At 42.3% G+C, this 22,556-nt stretch overlaps 2 protein-coding genes across 2 annotated transcripts in view; one reads left to right on the top strand and one right to left on the bottom strand.

The window, feature by feature from the left end:
• On the top strand, positions 1-9,263 carry smarca5 (SNF2 related chromatin remodeling ATPase 5). The gene is made up of 24 exons (XM_078262585.1): positions 1-285; positions 1,613-1,732; positions 1,825-1,991; positions 2,079-2,179; positions 2,275-2,375; positions 2,476-2,655; positions 3,279-3,434; positions 3,531-3,662; positions 3,824-3,892; positions 3,992-4,101; positions 4,587-4,813; positions 5,684-5,805; positions 5,953-6,105; positions 6,213-6,345; positions 6,483-6,631; positions 6,736-6,858; positions 6,954-7,061; positions 7,188-7,301; positions 7,411-7,533; positions 7,651-7,783; positions 7,874-7,992; positions 8,181-8,393; positions 8,505-8,615; positions 8,781-9,263. The coding sequence occupies exons 1-24, from the start codon at positions 214-216 to the stop codon at positions 8,844-8,846; spliced, it is 3,102 nt and encodes a 1,033-aa protein (XP_078118711.1). The 5' UTR covers positions 1-213; the 3' UTR covers positions 8,847-9,263.
• Positions 9,264-9,295: 32 nt separating this feature from the next.
• frem3 (Fras1 related extracellular matrix 3) overlaps positions 9,296-22,556 on the bottom strand; it is a 32,716-nt gene continuing 19,455 nt past the window's right edge. Inside the window, exons 7-24 of the mRNA XM_078262574.1 lie at positions 19,040-19,189; positions 18,742-18,951; positions 18,012-18,209; positions 17,762-17,926; positions 17,126-17,308; positions 16,868-16,998; positions 15,464-15,622; positions 15,067-15,370; positions 14,852-14,983; positions 13,197-13,528; positions 12,823-13,015; positions 12,630-12,734; positions 12,172-12,299; positions 11,945-12,079; positions 11,542-11,668; positions 11,238-11,425; positions 10,993-11,139; positions 9,296-10,900 (exon numbers count right to left, since the gene is read on the bottom strand). Of these exons, the coding sequence (XP_078118700.1) occupies positions 10,331-10,900; positions 10,993-11,139; positions 11,238-11,425; positions 11,542-11,668; positions 11,945-12,079; positions 12,172-12,299; positions 12,630-12,734; positions 12,823-13,015; positions 13,197-13,528; positions 14,852-14,983; positions 15,067-15,370; positions 15,464-15,622; positions 16,868-16,998; positions 17,126-17,308; positions 17,762-17,926; positions 18,012-18,209; positions 18,742-18,951; positions 19,040-19,189 (3,557 nt within the window). The 3' untranslated portion in view covers positions 9,296-10,330. The remainder of the gene's footprint in view (positions 10,901-10,992; positions 11,140-11,237; positions 11,426-11,541; positions 11,669-11,944; positions 12,080-12,171; positions 12,300-12,629; positions 12,735-12,822; positions 13,016-13,196; positions 13,529-14,851; positions 14,984-15,066; positions 15,371-15,463; positions 15,623-16,867; positions 16,999-17,125; positions 17,309-17,761; positions 17,927-18,011; positions 18,210-18,741; positions 18,952-19,039; positions 19,190-22,556) is intronic.

Raw genomic sequence — 22,556 nt, forward strand, 5'->3', positions numbered from 1 at the left:
ACCGGGTTGTGCGAACGCGGGTGCTCGAGAAAAATCTTGCTAGCGGGAATGTGCTGCCTGTGACCAACCGGTGTGTCTTTCATTATAAACAGCAGGATAGTTGTCATTTACCGCGAGAAAGTTCGGAAAATCTTCAACGGCTCTTATACGGGGTCACATAAGGCACCAAATAACGGACGCTATATCTGAATCGAAAGAGGAAATTCGATAAAAATGTCCGAACTCCTGAGCTGCGTGGAACAGCGCGAAGAGCAGACTGAACTTCAAGAAGCCGGAGGAGCAGAGGTAAGATGGTTTAAAATGGGCATTGTCTCCTCTCAACACCGCGTACATCTTTCATAGACCAGCCACACAAGTCTGAAACTCTGGTAACCCCGGTCCCTTGACGTTTCACACTTGTTCCTCAAATTCGGCTACGTTAAACTATTACTTTGTCAATGTTAACGCGGGCTGTTTGAGCTAACTAACTAGTTAGATCGCCGCGGAGGGGCTATCGTTAGCTCACGACAACAACAGCTCGGTCCCATTCACTTGGGACTGAAGCTAACGTTACAGCACAGAGCACTAGCAAGGCCAGCCTGTTTCATAAGCGCTCACACTACTAGCTAGCTTAGCCTCGCTAGCAACCCATCGACCATCGCAGTAAAAGTCGCAGCGTACTTTTTTGTTTAATTCGAGGCTAGATTTACTCCGTAAATTATTTGTGACTGTAATAGGGCTTGTGAGCGCGCACCCATGCTCAGCTGTCCGGTCCGTGTCTTTGTTTTCAGTGGGACAGTGCAGCAATGGCTTTTGTAACCGAGGATGCTGCTGCTTCAGCGCTGCATGCCTGCAACTTAACTTCCACTGCACCTGGTGTTGATTAATATCCTTATTAATAGAAGTGTTTTCAGGTGTGCAGCTCAACAGTTGGAATAAGATAAAATAAAACAAACTTTATTGATCCAAATGTCACCGCAGTAGAAGTACAGGGACATACACATAGTATAAGTAACCTTAAATAGCTAGAGTACTACAGTACATTATGATCTCCTACTATACACAAAGTAAAGTATGAACACCAAGGGTGCGAAACACTATACATGTTAACACAAATAGTAAATACAACGTGTATTGAGGCAAACGTAGTGACGAATAAACATCAAAAAATACATTTAATGCAAAAATTGCACTGGGGGGGTGAATCCAATCGGGTGGTGGGTGAAGTGTCTTGTGTCTGCAAATAGCAGTGTTAGCAGCATGAAATGCAGAAAAAACAAAGAGTGTGAAGTGTGCCCAGTTATGCGAAGAAAGTAGTGCAGAAGGTTGAGCACTGCGATTGCAATCCAGTTGTTTTGGCCCACAGGAGCAGTGGTAATGGCAGCAAGGCAAACGACTTGCCAAGAGCTGCCTAGAGTGTTTAGGGTTTACTGTAGGGGAGGTTGAAAGATTTTGTTATTGAAAGCCAGGATTTTTTGTTATCATTCGTCTCTTTCCTACTTCCTCTGTTTGGTCCAGAGAGCAACCAGAACAGAGCTAGCAATTTGTCTAGTCTGTTCCTATCGGATGTTGTTAGATACATATGAGATAGCCACTAAACAAGACTGCTTCTGTTTACTTTTTTTCTGCTCAGGAGAAGTCCGATTCTTCAGATGCTGGAAAAGAGTCATCTTCAGATGCCGGGCCCGATGGACAAGATGCCTCCTCCTCCTCATCCAAGAAAGTACCTGCTCCGGGCTATGAGGAGAAAGTGGTAAGGACACTTTTACTGTAGCTATCACCACATGGCTCAACACTCGGTTCTTGGAGAAATAAGTTAACAAGTCTGTCTTCCTGTGTATGTAGCAAACAGACCGGACCAACAGATTTGAGTACCTGTTGAAGCAAACAGAGTTGTTTGCTCATTTCATCCAACCAGCCGCACAGAAGACCCCCACCTCCCCGCTGAAGATGAAGCCAGGGCGTCCTCGCATCAAGAATGATGAGAAACAGAACCTGCTGTCTGCCGGAGAGTGAGTACATACAGATTAATTTCATTTTTGGAAGTTTACTCACATTGTGATCATGACTTATTGTTCCTTTTTTATGTGCATTAACAGCAACCGACATCGCCGCACAGAGCAAGAGGAGGATGAAGAGCTTCTAAGCGAGAGCACAAAGACGACTAATGTCTGCACACGCTTTGATGACTCTCCCTCCTGTAAGCAATGATTTAGACTTGAGAGGAAGGTATATGGCAAATGTGTATATTATGTGCAGAAGTGATGATAATGCGTTTCCTTGTCTCTTATTTAGATGTCAAGTCAGGAAAAATGAGAGACTATCAGGTCCGTGGTCTGAACTGGCTCATCTCTTTGTACGAGAATGGCATCAACGGCATCCTCGCTGACGAAATGGTCAGTACTTTCTCACAGTCTAAACTGTATTTTTTAATCTTACAATATTGTTGTATTTACATGTACTGCTCCATCTCTCACACACTCTGCTGCTTCTCAGGGTTTGGGGAAGACTCTGCAGACTATTTCCCTGCTGGGTTATATGAAGCACTACAGAAACATCCCTGGTCCCCACATGGTGCTGGTGCCCAAGTCCACCCTCTACAACTGGATGAATGAGTTCAAGAGATGGGTGCCTTCGCTCCGTGCAGTCTGCCTGATCGGAGACAGAGAGGAGAGAGTAAGTTGCATCAGAACATTATGATTGTCTAAAAAGCCCAGTGGAACTGGAACTACCATGATTTGATATTTCACCCTGTAAGACTCCCTATTTTTTAATGTGCTTGTTTTACAATGGGAATGATTTTGCAAACCATACAACATCTTAGCATAGTAGACCTACTTTTCATTCGGCAAGTCAGGTTTATGTGTGGAGTCATCATTTGTGATCACCGCAATGCAGTACTTTGTACGCTTTGATCTTGGATTGAATGTTTTGTGGTGATTTTGGCTTCTGGTTTGGGTTTAGTGATATGTACCCAAACCAAATAACTGATACAAGAGTTAGGTAAATTGCATGTATTTGAAGTAACACCAGCTTGATTTCAGCATTATTTATGGACACTTTAGATTATTTGATTTGTTTAGCTGGTGGGTGATAGTGAGTATTGGATGTGTGTAATGTGCATCTCAGCAAAACTGTGTTAAAAAAGATTGACTTTACTTACTGTAAAGATTCCTTTTAGGTAGACAATCTGTCACTGAAGGATACAGCCAACTTTAGCTCCACTAATGAAAAATAACTATTTGGTAGTTGTCTTTTACACTTATAAAACACCAAAAACAAAATTGCATCAATTTCAGAATGCCCTGATCAGAGATGTGCTGTTGCCTGGAGAATGGGATGTGTGTGTCACATCCTACGAGATGCTCATCATTGAAAAGGCAGTGTTCAAGAAGTTCAACTGGAGGTACCTGGTCATTGACGAAGCCCACAGAATCAAGAATGAGAAATCAAAGGTGAGACGGCCACTGAAACAAAATACACATTTACATATGTCAAAAACCACTTGGCGTTTTACAAGATTTCCTAATGAAGCATTTTATTTCCCATAGCTATCAGAGATTGTGCGAGAATTTAAGACCACCAATCGTTTGTTGCTGACTGGAACACCCCTGCAAAACAACCTTCACGAGCTGTGGGCTCTGCTGAACTTCCTGCTACCTGACGTCTTCAATTCAGCAGACGTAAGAATCGCCCAGAAGTGCACAAGATGAACAGGGACTTTCACTAGATGATAAACCCACTTAAAGCTGGAATCCTTAGTAATCCTGATGTGGTTCTTGTCTGTTATTTAGAAGAAAAGTGCTCTGTACTCAGGTACTAATAACAGTTTTTGTTCCCAAAGGACTTTGATTCCTGGTTCGACACAAACAACTGCTTGGGTGATACAAAGTTGGTTGAACGTCTTCACACTGTAAGCATTGAATTTTTTTTTCATGTCAACTTCCTACAAATCTGTGTACATTTTAGGTGGTCTTGCAGCACTCTGTTGACTTGCCATTTTTTTGTGTAGGTTCTGCGTCCCTTCTTGCTTCGTCGTATCAAAGCTGACGTAGAGAAGACTCTGCTTCCGAAAAAAGAGATCAAGATGTATGTGGGTCTGAGTAAGATGCAGCGAGAGTGGTAAGTATCCTCAGTTAAGCTTTAATTTGTCCCAAGCTTCTTTGTTCTGCTCAGCTTAAAATAAACTGGATCCTGGCATAAACTTGTACTTAGGGCTGGGCGATATGGAGAAAATCAAATATCACGATATTTTTGACCAAATACCTCGATATCGATACCGCAACGATATTGTAGGGTTGACTATTGGTGCTTTCACAAAATATTTACACAATGAGATTTTTTTTATAAATAATCATCAATAATGTGGATATAATGACTAAGTGGGTAAAGGCAAATAATAGAACAGTTACAACAGTCTGGTAAGTTCAGAAAATGACATCACTTTACTGTAATGCAGCCTTTAAAACCAGGAAAAGACAACACTTATCCCATATTATGATATCCAAAATCTAAGACGGTATCTAGTCTCATATCGCGATATCGATATATTGACCAGCTCTACTTGTACACTAGTATGCGATGATTAATTTGTCACCACCCATCAGGTACACAAAGATCCTGATGAAGGACATTGACATACTGAACTCGGCGGGTAAGATGGACAAGATGCGTCTGCTGAACGTTCTCATGCAGCTGAGGAAATGCTGCAACCACCCGTACCTGTTCGACGGGGCCGAGCCGGGTCCCCCATACACGACTGACCTCCACCTGGTGGTGAACAGTGGCAAGATGGTGGTGCTGGACAAGCTGCTACCCAAGATGAAGGATCAGGGTACGTCGATGGCCATGCTGTAATTTTTAGTCATCTTTAGATATAGTGTTTCTATTACAGAATCTTTTAAAATGTAGAATATTTAGAAAAAACACCTGTGTTTATGATTCATAAGTGGTGGAAGAAGTACTCAAAGTTTTTACTTAAAGTGCTCATATTATGAGCACTATATTACTGAGTACTATATTATTTGGCTTTTCCCCTTTCCTTTATTGTGTTATATATCTTTTTTGTGCATGTTATAGGTTTCCAAAGTGAAAAAGCCCAAAGTCCACCCCAAAGGGACTTACCATCTCCAACAGACACTGTTCACAAACTGCTCCAAACAGCTCTATTGTAGTCCAGCCTTTACTTCCGTGACGAACGTGCGTCACTTTGTAACACGCGTTATAATGCTCGCCTAGCTGCTAGCATGGCACTCCCTCATACTCTGCAACTGACAAGCTAGCAGTATCTACTGCGCATGTGCGACTCCCAACAAAGATGGAACAGAAGTGAGATGTCTCACTCTGTAGCTAAAACAGAGAGCTCAACTCACAGGGTGAAAAGAGGAGCTGCAGCAATGTGCAGTACAACAAATATATGGTGTTTTCTGAAAATTAAACCTCATGAACCTATTCTGGTGCAACCTCTAAATACAATTATGAACCTGAAAATGAGCATAATATGAGCACTTTAAGTTAAATAATACAACAACAATCTTAATACTCAATTACACTAAAAAAGACAAAATGCTGTTTTTAAACTTGTACTAATGTTATTGCACCAATAAAAGTGATATTAAAAAAAAACAGTTAAAGTTAAGTGTGAAAGGGCTGTTTTTTTTCCTACATTCCTCTGACTAATTCTACCGTCTTTCCTTCCTTCCAGGTTCTCGTGTGCTCATCTTTAGTCAGATGACCAGGGTGCTGGACATCTTGGAGGACTACTGCATGTGGAGGAACTATGGCTACTGCCGCCTGGATGGCCAGACGCCGCACGAGGAGAGACAGGTGTGGTGATGGATCTTGTATCGGAAGATGTCGCATGAGAGATTTAAGTTGACCGATTTGACGCCATTTGTTCATCTCAGGAAACCATGAGATGAGTTTAGTAAAACAAGTTTCATTTTTTTTAATATACCTTTTGTGTGTTTTCAGGTCTCTATCAACGCATACAATGAGCCCAACAGCTCTAAGTTCATCTTCATGTTGAGCACCAGAGCTGGAGGACTGGGTATCAACCTGGCTACAGCGGATGTGGTCATCCTGTACGACTCGGACTGGAACCCCCAAGTCGATCTTCAGGCCATGGTTAGTACTCTGAACTTCGCATTCTTTATCCAGTAGTAAGGAGTCACAGGATCTGATTGTGTTTCCCGGAAAACGGGGACGTGACCAGTTTGATCTTTTTATCTCAGGACCGAGCTCACAGGATTGGTCAACAGAAGCAGGTACGCGTCTTTCGTTTCATCACCGAAAACACAGTGGAGGAGAGGATTGTGGAGAGGGCCGAGATGAAACTGCGCCTGGACTCCATTGTGATCCAGCAAGGTAGCTCCTCTTTCCTGTCTCAGCAGTATTCACAATTGAGGTGTTTTTACAGAATGGGTCTCAGAGAAATGTAAAATTGGTACTCCACAGAAAATACCAAAAGTAAGCGACTAAGCTGACTTCTGTGTGTTTAACAGGAAGACTTGTGGATCCAAGCGCAAACAAGCTGGGCAAGGATGAGATGCTGTCCATCATCCGCCACGGTGCCACACATGTGTTTGCCTCCAAAGAGAGTGAGATCACAGATGATGACATTGATGCAATCCTGGAGAGAGGTGAAAGAAAGGTGAGTCAGGATGCATTGGAGAAAATCAATGCCTTTTTGTGTCTAGTTTTTTCTTTTTATATATTTTACCACAACATTAACACTCTGATCTTGTCATTTGCTAGACCATGGAGATGAAGGAGAAGCTGTCTTCACTGGGTGAGAGTACTCTGAGAAACTTCACCATGGACACAGAGAACAGCAGCGTGTACACATTCGAAGGAGAAGATTATAGAGAGAAGAAAAAGGTAAAACGACTAACGAATCAGTATTCATTCAGCAGTCTTTAATTCCCACAACATGAATCGTGGAACCTTGTTTCCCTTCTTGCTTTTTCATTCAGGTCATTACCAACTGGATCGAGCCACCCAAGAGAGAAAGGAAAGCCAATTACGCTGTGGATGCTTACTTCAGAGAGGCTCTGCGAGTCAGTGAGCCCAAAGCACCCAAGGTAGGGACCGATCACTCTACCAACACCCTTAGGATATAAGGCATTAATGCTCTTATGGTGGATGGCATGCTATCCTGGTTGAGGCATACCATTTGTCATAACATTTTGTGTGACTCCATTTCCCAGGCTCCTCGTCCCCCCAAGCAGCCAAATGTCCAGGACTTCCAGTTCTTCCCTCCACGTCTTTTTGAGCTTCTAGAAAAGGAAATTCTGTTCTACAGAAAGACCATAGGCTACAAGGTACCGAGATGTGTTCCACATGAGAAACGGATCATTTGTACACATTTGGTTTGGAGTAGGAATGTGTTTAGAAATGTCTCTGAGTCAGTCTGTGGCTGTGTCCTTTTAGGTTCCCCGTAATCCAGACATGCCAAATTCAGCTCAGCTCCAGAAAGAAGAGCAGGGTAAAATCGACGAGGCTGAGGCTCTCGCAGAGGAGGAACTGGAGGAGAAGGAGAACCTGCTGCAACAGGTACAGGTCACCCCCCACTAAATGCAATACATTTATGGCTAATATGCCGCAAGTCCAAATGTTTTGTTTCTGGGTCTAGATTTGGGCATATTTTGATCAACTGTACCTTCATTGCAGGGATTTACTATTTGGAACAAACGTGACTTCAACCAGTTCATCAAAGCCAACGAGAAGTGGGGAAGAGATGATATTGAGAACATTGCCAGAGAAGTTGAGGGAAAAACTCCAGAGGAGGTCATGGAATATTCTGGTAATGACTTCTCCTATATTCCGCAGGCAATCCAAAACGCTTGACTTCTTTGCATATTTAGGGGATTCATGTTTGTGTTTGTTCCTTCAGCTGTATTCTGGGAGCGCTGTAATGAGCTGCAGGACATCGAGAAGATTATGGCCCAGATAGAGAGAGGAGAGGCCAGGATCCAGAGAAGGATTAGCATCAAGAAAGCACTGGACTCAAAGGTAGCTGTCGACCATTTAGCTATCCTTTCTTGTTTAAACGACTTAAGTAGCTTATTTCATTAAGCATTGTGTTAATCACGTAAACTCTAAATCTTGCTCTAATCTTTTAATTGTTTCTTCATCACATTGTCTGCTCATCCTGATTTATCAATTAACGGTCCCTCAATGTTTCTCATCTCTTTGCCCAGATTGGTCGCTACAAAGCTCCCTTCCATCAGCTCCGTATCTCCTATGGCACCAACAAAGGCAAGAACTACACAGAGGAGGAGGACCGCTTCCTTATCTGTATGCTCCACAAGCTGGGCTTCGACAAGGAGAGCGTGTATGACGAGCTGCGTCAGTGCATACGCAACTCGCCTCAGTTCCGCTTTGACTGGTTCCTCAAATCCAGGACTGCCATGGTAAGTGTTGGCATCTTTGTAGGATTTCGCCTGTATTTTCTTTAATATTATGGATGCTGTTATAAAAGTGTTGCCTAAAAATATAAAGTGTGTGTGTGTGTGTGTGTGTAGGAGCTTCAGAGGCGATGCAACACCCTGATTACACTGATAGAGAGAGAGAACATGGAGCTGGAGGAGAGGGAGAAGGCTGAGAAGAAGAAACGTGGCCCAAAGAGTGGCTCAGTAAGTTACAAATCTCATATTACAGGAAGCAAGCCACTTGTTTATTGATGCTACCTGGGTTGTTCAAATTCAAAGTAACATTTGTCTAGGGCTGGGTATTTTTTGGTAAGTCTTTTATGTCAGTGCTTGTGAAGTCTTCCCTAATAATTTTCTCCTCTTACCTAGGCCCAGAAACGGAAGTCAGAGGCAACCCCAGATGGTCGTGGACGCAGGAAAAAGCTCAAGTTGTGAAGCTGTTCACAACATTAATCTACTGCATACAATGTCAGAATTTGAGGGATGCGGCCAGCTCCAGTATCGTTAGTCCTAATGTCCGTTTGTTTTGCAGGCTGTGATAATGTACTGTGTAAAAAAACCTGATGGACTGACCTCGTATTAAGTTTTGGGAAGTGCTCCTTACAAGCCTGCCTTGTTGTCACTTACCTAAACACTGCAGCTGTGCTGGTTTAGTTTTTTGTTTGCTAGTCCTTTTTTTACTAGTACTTAATTGAAATAAATGTATTTATGCCTGTTGGTTGTACCACATTCCATTGCTTGAAACAATATGTACCCTTTTATTTTTAGGAAAACGTTTGTTCTTTTATCTTCCTATGTGAAGTAGAAAATGTCTTTTTGAACGTCACAAATAAATCTCCCGTTTTTTAAAAATGTGTGGTAAATAACACAATCAATGACACTGATTCAAAAAAGGACATTTATATTTGGCAGTTGAAGTGTACATACATCCAAACTCTTGAACTTGACACCAAAATGAATAAGCCATAAAAGTCTACTAACACACGGCACATTAAAATATACCTGTAGAAGAATAATTATAACTTTTATACCACGCTTGTTTTTTCAGGACTTGATCGACAAACCAGAAATATAGTATAGTTTATAATTTTTTCAAGTTTCACCAGGGTGTAGTATTACCTTTTTTCATAGCCTTACATTGATATATACACAGATAGTTTTGCATCTGATTACAGCCACATTGACCAAAAAAAAGATTTCTGCATTCTCAAATGACTAAAATGACATTTACAATCCCTTTCAATGACACCATATTGGTATTGTTACTCAGCAGTGGGCAGGTATACTGCAGGCTTTTTTAAGCTCAACAGTTAAATATCAATACTAAAAATCATGTATCACATCATTCATTAAGGTCAGCTCAACTAACATTCAACCCATTTTGCTCTACTCTCCACAAAACAAAATAATGAACACAGTGAATTACAGTAATAAAAAAACTTGGTAAACTAGTTATTTTTAAAGGAGGAATATAGAAAATGATTTTCTTTCATGAAATTTAAACATGTTTGCCTTTTTATACGTTAAATAATTGTATTTACTAAATTGGGATTTTCATGCATTTGCAAACACTGGATAAAGTGGGATATTTTACAACTTGGCAACCAATGAAGCAGGTGAATCATTGTGAGGGGCATCTTCGTACATCCATGATTCTAACGCAATTCTAAGCAAAAAAGGCAAAAACCTACAGTACATTACAGCTAGAACTAACCATAATCAGAGATAAATAAGCCTCCCAAAACTCTGGTGCATTCTCTGCATGTAGGCCCTAAGCACTGACATATTGTGCTGTCCACAGGTTGTACTGGGCTCTATTCAGTGCTACAATAGTTGGGCTTTGAAGGCACAATGGTGGAAGAGACTTTCATAGTCTTTTTAATAGGGGGCAGGTGTTTGAGGTGAAGGGGGTTCCACATCTAGACCTCAGAGTTGTCTGAGCTGCTCCACATGCCCGCTGGGCCTTGGCTGTAGCCATTGTAGGCAGAAGAAGAGGAGGTGGTGTAAGGAGGGAACTGGGTCTTCTTTTCCCTCTTCTTGCGCCAAAGCAGCAGAATGACAATGGTGGCAATGAGGCAGATGAGAAGGATCAGACCTGCCAGGCCCACTAACATGGGCACGGTGGAGGTGTCAGCCAGTTCTCTGCCAGAACTTTCCAGCAGGGGGCGGTCCACGAGGGGGTCACGGTTAGGGGACCAGGGCTGGCGCTGGCTGACCACCATGCGGTCTGCTCGGTCTAGAGCGATGTGCTGGATGTTGGTGCCCCGGTTGTTTTCTACACCGATGTCCTGGGCCACACCAAGGTCAGAAAGCGCAGGGGCGGCACGGCGACGGCGGTGGGTGGCCATGTTGGAGGTCTCGGGCTGCTCAACAGAGGACATGCTGTGATGCAGGTACTCCACACTGCGTTTGCCAATGTTGCGGTTGGCATTTTCTCTGGAGCGGACTGTGTAAATAGTGTGGATGAACCATTCCCGACCAGCAGCCACCTGCAGAAGAAATGCATGTTTGAGTCTGTTTCTTCTGTATGTACGTGTTTATGCAATGCACGAATATACCATAATTTGAGAATTATACAGACCTGGAAAAGTGGAGATGAGGAGAGTGAGAAGCCATCTGATCCTGGTTGTCTGACCAAAGGCAGACCTCCAGGTGTGTCTTGAGCCAGTGTGGCCTTAAAAGCAACATCACCAAATACTGTAGCTTGAGTCTCTGGCTGGGCCTTGTCCTGCAGAACAACACACAGAAATCAGAAATGACCTCTACTTTTCTTTTGGCCTTCACAACACCTTAAAGTATTGTCTTTGTGGTTTCATTGCATCTTACCAGGATTTTGAATCTGTAAAGCAGAGAAGGAGCGTCTGCCAGGCAGCCGTACTCCTTGTTGGTTGGGTTATACTTGGGAACGTAGCCATCTGCTCCAGTGCAGAGGAAGACTTTCTCAATGCTGCAGGAGAAGGAGTCACCGAGGTTCTGGACAGGGTCCACCATCACACGACCGTAGATCATGGAACCTGAAGCAAAGAACAGATGAAATGGTAAGTGGCACTATAACATGGGATCCTCAGAAGGTAAATGGTTCTCAGCTGTAATGTTTACTAAAATCCACTAGGTGGCAGTGTTGTAGTACCATCTGAAAAAGCAGCATCAGTTCCTTCTCCAAAGCCCATGGAGCCGTCAGACAACCACAACTCCTTCTTGGACAGCAGGAACATCTGAGTGTTGAGGCTGAACTCAGCTGCAACTGGGTCACTCACCTGGAGCACAGAACAAGAGTTACCGTACAAAAAACATATTCTGGGTGATAATGAAAGCGGCAGATGGCACCAATCTTGAGATATTTTGTAGTAAATGTTGTAAACTTTTCCTGACAAATGTAACTGCCCTGGAAACAATTACATGTTATTAAAGTCTTAATGATTGTTAAGATGGTATTTTTGCAGTGTAATCTTTAAAAAAACATTCTTTGCTTTGGACCCAGAATCTAGAACTAGATAATGCCAGGGGATTTTTGTCGGAATCTTAAGACTAACCTGCTGGAAGCGAATGTCCATGTCAAACGTAAGTGGCTCTCTTGGGTGGCAGACAGGAGGGATGCTGAACTCCCCATTAGGTGATGCAATGCAGGCGATCAACTTCACTGTGTAGGTCCCAGAGTAGTCTCGCACCTAGAAGTCACACAAAAACATAGAAACAATGTTAAGACTGTCTGTAAAGTTTATGATCATTTCACCAAAGCTGGCAAGTTTTGATTCCTCACAGCAAAGTCTGAGACAAAACTCCACTGCTGCATGGGCTGGTTGTAAGTGGGCTCAGTCCTGACCAGGGCGAGAGTGAACGTCAGCCCAGGATGGTCAGCACACATCACCATGGATGACACGCTGGTTCCTGAAAACAAACATGTAGACAGTCATAAATCTTTAAAGCTGCATTTTGTCCAAACTAGAACTAGCAACAGTGTCTACTTTTGTATTTAAAGAGTGACCCTTTACATTGTTTGTGCCACTTGCTTTCTAACTGTAAACGCTGAAGGGTCATTTTGACATTTGCTGAAATGACCTCTGGCACTTTCACACAGGAAGGACCCCTAATGTGGAACTCCAGAAATAGATGAAGAGAGGATTTTAGCCACAGGGTAATCCAATAGGAGGTCGCTGTATAGAATGACCACACTGGTTGGTTTTAGGGCTTGTGTATGTGTGGGCACCGCCCTCTTACCTGAATGAGACATAACAAACTGTCCCCTGAAGCGAGCCTCTGTCTTGAAGTTGACCACCAGACGTCCCTCCTCATTTATACGCATACTGGTTGGGTACATGGCTCCTATGAGAACAGAGAACAAAGTTTTACAGCGCTTCACAAATGGACTGTAAGCACCAGCAGGGAGCAGCATCGGTCTAAAAGAATATACCTTGTAGCTCAGCCTCAGGTGGGCTGCCGATGCCGTCCTGCCACAGAATAGCAGTATCGTACACAAAGGTGAGTTTGAGCTCTGACTGCAGGTCAAAGTGCTGCCAGCCTCCCACAGCCACTGGAGAGTGGAAAACGTAGGACACAAACAGAGGAACACGCAGGGTGACGTAGGACTGGACCAGGTTCAGCACCTAAACAAGAGATAAATTAGTCATTGTCAAGGATAATGTAGGATCTGTAGTAGTATCTATTTGTGAGTTTAATGGATTTACTTCAAACCCAGAAGAGAATCCACTGATCGGTAAATGCTGGTCTAACGGGGCCTTTAGGATGTTTGATTTTCTGTAGTGTTTTTCTTTATGTATGTCCTACCTGTCCATCGGTGCCTATGGAGCCGCCACAGTCATTCAGCAGCTCTGACATGTCGTAGTATGTGGTGAACTCCCAGAGGCAGGCCTCCAAGTTGAGGTTCCTGTAGAAGCGCAGAGAGTTGGCTGAGCGCATGACCGGGCTGTACTGGTAGGGTGATGTCTCGCCAATGATTTCAGGGTTCTTCGTTGCATCTGTGATGAAGCCGTGGCCTGTTTGGATCTCATTGAAATCCAGCAAGTTGGAGCAGCGATGGTTGCCCACACGTGTGCCGTCTGGGCTCAGGGTGAGCTCAAAGTTGGACAGAGGTCTTGTGGAGATCACTGGTAACATACCTGTTGAGAGTCAAAAACCTGTTCATTTATTGTGTCTTTGTCTAGTTACTGAACATTAAAGACTATATATATCAATAGAGCATGTCTTATCTTAAATGCAAAAAAAACTGTTTATATTTGTCGAAGCAACCTTCTACTACTACACTTTCTCAATCTGGGGTGTTCTTGGGCACAGAAGAGTTGGAAAGTTGTTAATGAGTTTAAATACTTGGGCGTGATTATAGACTCCAAACTCTCTTTCAAAAATCATGTTAAAATGATATCCAAAAGAATTACATTTAATCTTTGTAATTTTAAGCAAATCAGAGGATCTCTGTCAGATGCAGCTGCTCTGATGTTCCTGCACTTGATGACATTTTCACATCTGAACTACTGCATCACCAGCTGGTCTATGTCGGGTTCTACTATCCTAAAACCAGTTGAACTCTAGATAAAAAACCTTTCTCTTATCATCACTGCAAGATCTTAGAGAAACATAACTTACTGAGTTTTGATCATTTTTGTAAATTTTCCTCAATATGCTTAATTTATGAAGTACTACATGGCTTGGCGCCACCCCCACTGCTAGAGTTTATTAAATACAGATAGACTCGGATCACCAGAACTGTTGTAAACAGGGACTGTTAGGTTCCTTTTAGAAAAACCTCTTTCAGCCATAATGCACTATTAAAGGTAATGCATTATGGAACACACTACCCCCAACTATAAGGGAATGTCCCACTCTGGCCTCCTTTAAGAGCCAGGTAAAGGTGTGGCTTAGAGCTAACCAAACGTGCCATCACCTCTGACTGCATGCTGTACCGTATTAGCCCAATAGAGCATACTAATGAATTGTGTCTCCGTTTTAACACTTACTAATGAATTGTCTTGTTTTTCTTTTTCTTTCATCCTGTTTCTCCCTGTTTTATATAGCAAATGTTACTACTGTATATCTTTTGTCTTAGAGCTGGCTTAGAGCTAACCAAACGTGCCATCACCTCTGACTGCATGCTGTACCGTATTAGCCCAGTAGAGCATACTAATGAATTGTCTCTGTTTTAACACTTACTAATGAATTGTCTCTGTTTTAACACTTACTAATGAATTGTCCTGTTTTTCTTTTCTTTCGTCCTGTTTTACTCTGTTTTATATAGCAAATATTACTACTGTATACCTTTTGTCCTTTTTATTGTAATTTCAATCTGCCTAATGGACTACAGATGGAAATTAGCCCTTGGACTACAATCTGGCACTTTTACGTGTACTGCTGTACATGTTCATCAAATGTGCATTATCCTGAAATAATAAATAAATAAATGGTTGCAACACAATTTTACTGCTCACCATCCATGTGAGGCATGTTGATAGTCAGTTTCACGAGGTTGGGGAAATCTGGGTCATCTGGACCGGTGTAGCGGATCTTAGCAGAGAAAGGTTCAGCTCCAACAGTGCCTGGGATACGAGGCTGACACATACCTGCAAAGAGGTAGAAGTCAGTTCAACCAATGAACTCTATACCAAATATATATTTGGGGCTGTCGCATCAGTCCTTCACTCACCCTCTTCCTTGCTGATCACAGCAATGGGACTGGACAGCTCCAGACCGGCATCTCCATTGGCATTGAAGGCTCTGGCAGCACATTGAACCCTTGAACCGGTCTGGAAGTAGATTGAATCCAAAGTGATGGACTTGGTGTTGGTGAAGAATGTATTAGTGTCCACCTCCCTCATGGGGCTGGTCACTCCATCTGACCCGGTGGGGGCGCTGACCAGCCAGCGATACTGAGTGAGAGTGTCGTTGATGTTCTCCGCAGAGCAGATGGAACCGGTTTTGTCAAAGTCGTGGTACTTAGGGTTGCAAGCCTGCAAGGGATGACAAGACAGATGGCAACTGAAAAATTAAAGAAATTTGGAGGTGTGTGTGGCTCTCAAAAGCAGCAGACGCATTGGACTCACCGTCACACACACAACAGGATATCCATTCGGCGGGTGGGGCTTGTCTTTGGATTTAGCTGTGTCATCATACATTAGCAGGGAAACCACCTGGGGCACGGCAGGGAAGGTAACATCTGCCACACTGTCCATCTCCTCAATGTACACAATGGCCTTGTTCATCTAGCAAAAAGAGGAAATGCATCATTAGCTCAAGACTTTAAATTAGGGCTGTCAGCATTAACGCGTTAATCGCGATGCGATTAAGGGCCGAGCATAATGCGTTAATTTTTTTAATTGCATGCCGCCATTTATTAATTTATTTTACACTTCACTCGGCTTCGCGTCGTTCCTAACAGGCTACTGTTTTGACCCTTTGCCGCACCTTTACTTATCATCAAGCTGCCATACTTCCTCGTAACACATCCTGCTGCTGCAGGCATGATGGAGAAAGACAGCAGCAACACAATTCTCCGGACGGCTCAGTAGACAAGTCGAAAGCCATATGCACATTGTGTAAAGCCGAATTAAATCACCGAAGCACGTCAAGCTTGAGCTCGGGTCTTAAAGACGTACTACGGTTGCCATGTTCTGACCTGTCTTATACATTGTCGACGAGGGGGACAGAGCGCCACGCACACACAGCCTGTACGACATGGAGAAAGCAGCCCAACTGGAACTGCTGCAAAGTGCAAACGCTGTCTCATTAACCGGTGATCACTGGACGTCAGTGAGTAATCAACATTATTTAGGAGTTACTCCACACTATATTGACTCTAGATTCAAATGTGTGACTAGATTCACACATTTTTCTTTTGTTTACAGTAAATAAATAAATAAATAAATTATAAACAAATTAATTTGATTCCCAATCAAAATACACTGGTAAGAATTGCTTTCCATTGTTAATATGTACTTAAAAACAGTTCTGAAATGCAAAATAATAGAATTTTAATCATGTGATAAAACTTTTAAGAAAAAATTAATCATTTGACAGCCCTACTTTAAATCCACCAATCTCATTGATCATTCATGCCAAAGTGTAACATTCTTTCATCATTCCTCTAATATATCTTCCTCAAATTGTGGTGCCTAACATATCTGAAAATGTCACGTGAGCAGTACATGCCCAATGTAGAGTGTATGGGTAGAATCTCACAGTTCTGTTAATAGGTTTGTCTACTGTTTGGCTCTGCTGGGACATTCCCCTCAGCATCTCATTCCAGAGGGAAAGGCTTTTTATAAGACTCTGTGGTTCAGGCCTGCTGACAGCAATGCCAGCTGTTGCCTGGCTATTTTAGCACAGGCTGCCATGACAGGGGTGCATGCTCACGCGTGTAGATATGCAGCAAAGTACATGTGCACATGTAGGACTCGCTACTGATTTATATTTGTTTGTGTATATGTGCTGTGTAACCTCCGTGTCACCTGTATTTCAGCCACCATGTTGTCATCAGGCTTCATGTGTACAGTGAAGGCCTCTCTCATCTCTCTCTGACCGTCATACAGGATCTCAATCTCCACAAAGTGTTCCGTCTCACCCGCTTTGAACTCAACATCTTAGACACAGAGACAGTGACGTGAGTACTGATCAAAACATCTCCAAATAGCTCCAATGTAAATTCATATCAAGAGACACTTTGCAAGCTACTGCGTCACTTTGCGGCCACCAAACCATGTTCTTACCTTCTGACAGCGGGTTGTAGTCTTCTCCGGAGGTTGCAGAGCCGTCCTTGGTGTGCACTCTCACCACTGAGACCTTTGAGGTGTCTCCAACGCGCAGGATGGGAATCTTCACTATAGCCACGTCACCTTTGACCTGAGGTTCACGTACACTGTATTTGATCTCCGCGAAACGGATGATGGGCTCTAGAACAGGAGGAACATTTGAATTACAAATGAGCCAAAACAACATCTACATAGTTATTTTCTCAAATGTACAAATAGAGTAGTTTACAAGAACAGAAGAACACACAAAACGTAAATGTAGTTTAGCCGTTGTTGGCAATTCCGTCTTTTTAGATGCAGCAAAATACTTCATTTTTTCAGATTCTATATATATATATTTTTTTTATGATGTATAAATGTCAAATTAATTTGCACTTATTTGCAGCATCATCCAGCTTCATATTTGTAGCCTGCCCGGTACAAAACTCTCTCCAGAGAAGGACAGCTCAGCAAAAGTTCTTAAGGGAGGTGTTTTTATTTTCCACACCCACCGTTTATTCCTGTTGGTTTTATCTATATGATACAGCCATTCTCTTGGTTATTTGAAATATTTGTATTCATTAAATTTTTTGTTGGTGTTTGTAAAGTACATACTGTCTTTCCCGTCCGTGATTGTGACCAGTGCTTCCTTCTGCTCCCCGATAGAAGCTCCATAAGGAGACTTGCTCTTGGGAGTTCCCAGGACGAGACGGAACTCTTCATCGTCTTCATGGACGGAATCGTCCATCAGGCTGACCACACACGGCTTCTCAGTTTCACCTGGAGAAAAACGGTCAACATACTCGGAAAAGTGCTGCTGGATGTAGAGGGACAGAGAGATTAAGAGGGGTAGGCAAGGTCTTACCTGGTAGGAAAGTTATGATTGACGCGTCAGTATTGGGTCTTTCACTGTAGTCCATCATGACTTGGGCAGAGGCTTGGCGAGTGTAACAACGCACTGTGGACCGGATGCTAATGTCTCCACTGCGGTACACTATGGCTGTTACTTCCCCATGAGACTCATCCACCTTGTAGCTTCCTTCCTTAAACTGAACCTTTGGCACTGTAAAGACAACAGAAACCGACATCGGTTTGTTACCAGAGTTTCACTGCATTTGAGTGAAGCAAATGACTGTGATTTGCACTAAAAAAAATCTAAAATAATTCAAAAAATGAAATTGTTAAAAGCCCATATTTCATTTTGAATGTCTTCATAAATTTACAAAAGCAACTTTAGACCCATACCAGGACATTGACCAGGACATTTACAAACCACCTACGTATTTGTATAATCACTTTGTAAGTGCTTTATTATATTAATCAATAAATACTTAAATATCCTCATTTCCTCTAAAAAACACATTATTGTGTGTTTCAAACAACATACTAATTGTTTATGTAATGCTAAATAAGAGGATCAAAATAAAATGTGTTTTTCTAGAATTGTACCAAAATGATCATATTTCAGTGCATTCATTTTAAACTAATGTCAACAATCATACTTGACTCACATCATATAGAATCTACTTTAAAGTTACTGTAGGCTTGGAACATACTATACACAATTAAGTTTTATATGTGTGCTTGACACTCACCGTCAGTGACTGTATCATTAATGGTGATGGTGGTCTTGCTCGGTTCTCCCAGCACAGCATTCATGGGCATCCGTAACACGAGGTCAAAGGTCTCCGGCCCCTCCAGATCCGGCTGACCCAGATCATCCAGGATGGTCACTCTGAATGTCTGCATTGTCACTCCAGGAGCAAAGTCTAAGTTGCGACTAATGCCAACATAGTCCAGTCCAGCTGCCAGATATAGAGGAAACCATGAACTAACACTGTAATGCAAAATCATAGCTAAATGTCATTGATTCTGTGGCACTGCTGATTTTACCTTCTGCAGAGACAGGCTCACTCTTCCTGGAGCGCACAGTGACAGTAGCCGTCTTAGACAGGTCGGTCCCTGTCCTCCAGACCTTGACCTCAACGTAGCCTGAACTCTCATCCACGACATACTCAGGTTCCCCAAAATACAGCGAGGGCTCTATGGGATTTGGGAATAATAGGAAATTGCAATGGGTAAATGATTAAAGCTATAGTAAATAATGACAATAAAACTGTCGGTGCGTCCACATGATACAAGCCTTCCGTGACCACCCCCCACCCCCCACCCCCCCTAAAGCTTTAAGACATGTTGCCATTTCAAAATTTCTAGAGGCCAGCACGTTTTTTAGATGAAATAACCATGCCAGTAGTGCCAAAACAGCACATGAAATACATTTATCATCACTACATTTTGTCATAATATTGTACTTTCATCAGTTCTGATGTTTGTCAGACCAAAAGGCTCTTTGGGAAAGACATAGCAACATAAGCTTTTATTTGAGCCGTATTCAGGGACAAATTGGCATCAATGGCTGAGCAAACTCCCTAATTTTCTGACTCAGCACAGGAAGAGAGCTGTCATCCCTCTTATCCTGTTCTCCTTCAACCTTCCTCCCCCACTTATCTAAATCCAGACAGCTCTGTCTGAACTCAACGCCAAAGGGCCAAGGATACACCTGAAGAATAAGGCGTGTGCTTGTGTGTGCATGAGTGAAGGGATGTTCCCAGTTTCTGATGATAGAGCAGCTGATAAGCAGTATGGCGACGGTTTGGCAGAGACAGAGAGGTAACCCTCCACTTTGCAAGGCAGAGGGCAAGAATCCAGACCCCTGGAACACATTGTCAATTCATCTCTTCTCACTTCTGTATAAAGTGTGTTTTCATCACACTGTGTTCAGTCAGTGCTCTTAGAGATCCACTGATAGCAGCACAAACTCAGAACTTTAGCTTTTTGGACTATAAACTAAGGAAAAGAAAGAGAAAAGACAGACAGAAAGACAGAGACATGTTCAGTGTAAATTATGGTGCCAATTTTAAAAAAAGGGTTATTTATTTATTTATAAAGGGTTTGTAAGTAGTAATTAGTAAATGTGTGTAAAAATGTCTTTGTTTTTGGTAATTATGCAGGATTATATATTGGTAATATATTAATGAATGCTCAGGGTTTCTCATTTCTAATAAACTATCAAATCTGCAGTTATAAATGATTAAAATTCATTAATAAAGGCTGTTTGCAATAATCCACCCTGATCAATCCTGATGAATTAAAGAGCTTCAGCAGTATTTTTTCACAACTTGGCAACCCCAAAGTTGTCCACATTAGACAGAAATGAAAGAAGAAACAAAACATTATTCCTCTTACAAATGAAAAGTTGAATTGTGGCTGTGGCTGTGGCTCTAAATATACAGATACAAATACAGATATATTTTATTTTGTCTATATAAATTGTTGTTTGATGACCATAGGCTAAAACACAGAGTTGTTATTGGTGCTTAATCAGAATTTGCAGAATTTGACAGATGCTGCAACAGGCAACTGATGCTGAAGGATGGATTTCTGGCACTCTTTCAATGCCTCACCGCCTCCAAGGCAGCAAGGGAGAATGAGAAGGGGGGTTATATGGGGCAATGAGTGCCAACATGGTAACCTTAAATATCAGTGGGAGGAAGAGCCAAACAAATACAGTAACAATGGAGACTCAATGTTGGCAAGAGTCCAAACCACAAGTTTACTCAGACAGGCGGATGGATTCACAGACAAACACACGCACACACTCACGCACACGCACGCAGACACACATACACACACACACACACACACACACACACACACACACACACACACACACACACACACACTCTCTGAACCAGATTTATGATGGGGTGATACTTCAGGACCCACCAAGAAGTAAAACCACAATAAAGGTTTACACAGAGGAGTCTTCTCTTGTCTCTTTACGTCTGGGAATGCACGCTGATTATTTTTACATAAAGTTCAATTGTACTCCTGTTCCAAATTGTTTAGGAGGGATGCTTTCTCCGTGAGGACGTCTGTCACTATAACAAGCAAGTCCAGAAAATTTGCCTCAGTGAAAGGTTGGAGATATAACGGAGAAAGGTGAGGAAGACAAAATGACAAGGGCCTAAAGGATTTTTTTAAAACTTTGGGGCTACAAATTGTCAAATTTGTTAAGACATTTTCTTTGATGGATCAAATCAAATCAACGATGTATTAGTGATTTATAGTTAAAAAAAAAACTGCATTCCTTCTTAAGTTAAAAGTAGTGCTGTCAAACGATTAAAATATTTAATCGCAATTAATCGCATTAATGTCATAGTTAACTTGCAATTAATCGCAATTAATTTTCGTTTTTCTCTATTCTAAATGTCCCCCTAAATGTCTTTTTGTCCCATTATTTTTTCTCATTTTAATACTCTTATCAACATGATACAAAGATACTTTTAAAACGGTGCCTGAACCGAAAGATTTATATATATATATATTTAAAAAACGAGTCTTGAACACCTTGTTCAATTGTATTTGTCTGTTCTGTATGTTCAAAAATATAAAACAATAAAAAGTTGATCTAAAAAAAAAAGGAGCACAAAACGGTGAAAACAACCACTGGATGGGAAAAGGGTATTTTACAATAACTTTGAATGCACCACGAGGCTGGCGATGCGAGGCTGAGTCTGTGTTGTTTTTCAGACAACGGCAGCTACAGTCTGGTGTTAGAATCCTCTACAGTGAAATACAGTCACACTTTACACCATTTAGCTGTCAGCATTTTAACCGTGTTTACTCCAGCTGTAGGTTAACGTTAGCTGCTGCTAAGTGTAGTGTTGACTAGCGTCCCGTGCGGCGATGTTTCAGTTCCCTCTAACGTCCATTTTCAGAGCATCAGAGAGAAGCGCGGGCATTTAAGTGGCACCTAAATAAGGCACCGAAATCCGCGTTGCTATTTGGTCCGGTAGATAACGGTCCGTTATCTAGCGGACCCCCCCCCCCCAAATAAAAACTCTTCAGATCTACACGACTCACGTGGATGACATTTTCCCATTCAAAATGGTGATTTTCGGCAAAAGACTAAAAGTTTGCAGGTATCTACTACTCTTTGGCCGGCTCGCAAGCCCAAACAAGTGTGTCTGTTGTTTTGTTTCCAGGTCTAGCTAGATCCGGTGTGGTGTTATGATTTTTCTAACGTTACTAGTTGTTGCAACAGCATGTGAAAAAAACTACAAAGTTTGCTAGGCCAAAAAGAACGTTAATCTTGAGATAAAAAAAATTGAATCTTTAAAGGCGCTGACACACCAACCTGATTATTGGCTGTCGGAGAGTCTGGCGAGGTCGGTGACTCGAGTCTGTTCGGTGTGTTCCGTGCTGTCGTCAGCCGCAGGAGCGGTTGGCCTTCATTTTAGCTGATTTGACTTGTTGAATCGGCCAGTGGGCAGTCGGAGTGCTAGCCCTTGACTAGCGAATCAGTGCACGAGAAAACCGCAAGTATCTTTTTATTACTAGCCATCGT

Source organism: Sander vitreus, chromosome 2, assembly GCF_031162955.1.
Source record: "Sander vitreus isolate 19-12246 chromosome 2, sanVit1, whole genome shotgun sequence".
NCBI classification, from domain to species: Eukaryota; Metazoa; Chordata; class Actinopteri; order Perciformes; family Percidae; genus Sander; species Sander vitreus.

What these genes read in the sequence shown, in the direction of transcription:
- smarca5 (XM_078262585.1), top strand. Translation starts at nt 214, where the DNA reads ATGTCCGAACTCCTGAGCTGCGTGGAACAGCGCGAAGAGCAGACTGAA. An exon ending in CGGGCTATGAGGAGAAAGTG is followed by an intron (nt 1,733 to 1,824) that starts GTAAGGACACTT and finishes CTGTGTATGTAG; the next exon opens with CAAACAGACCGGACCAACAG. An exon ending in GGAGGTCATGGAATATTCTG is followed by an intron (nt 7,784 to 7,873) that starts GTAATGACTTCT and finishes TTGTTCCTTCAG; the next exon opens with CTGTATTCTGGGAGCGCTGT.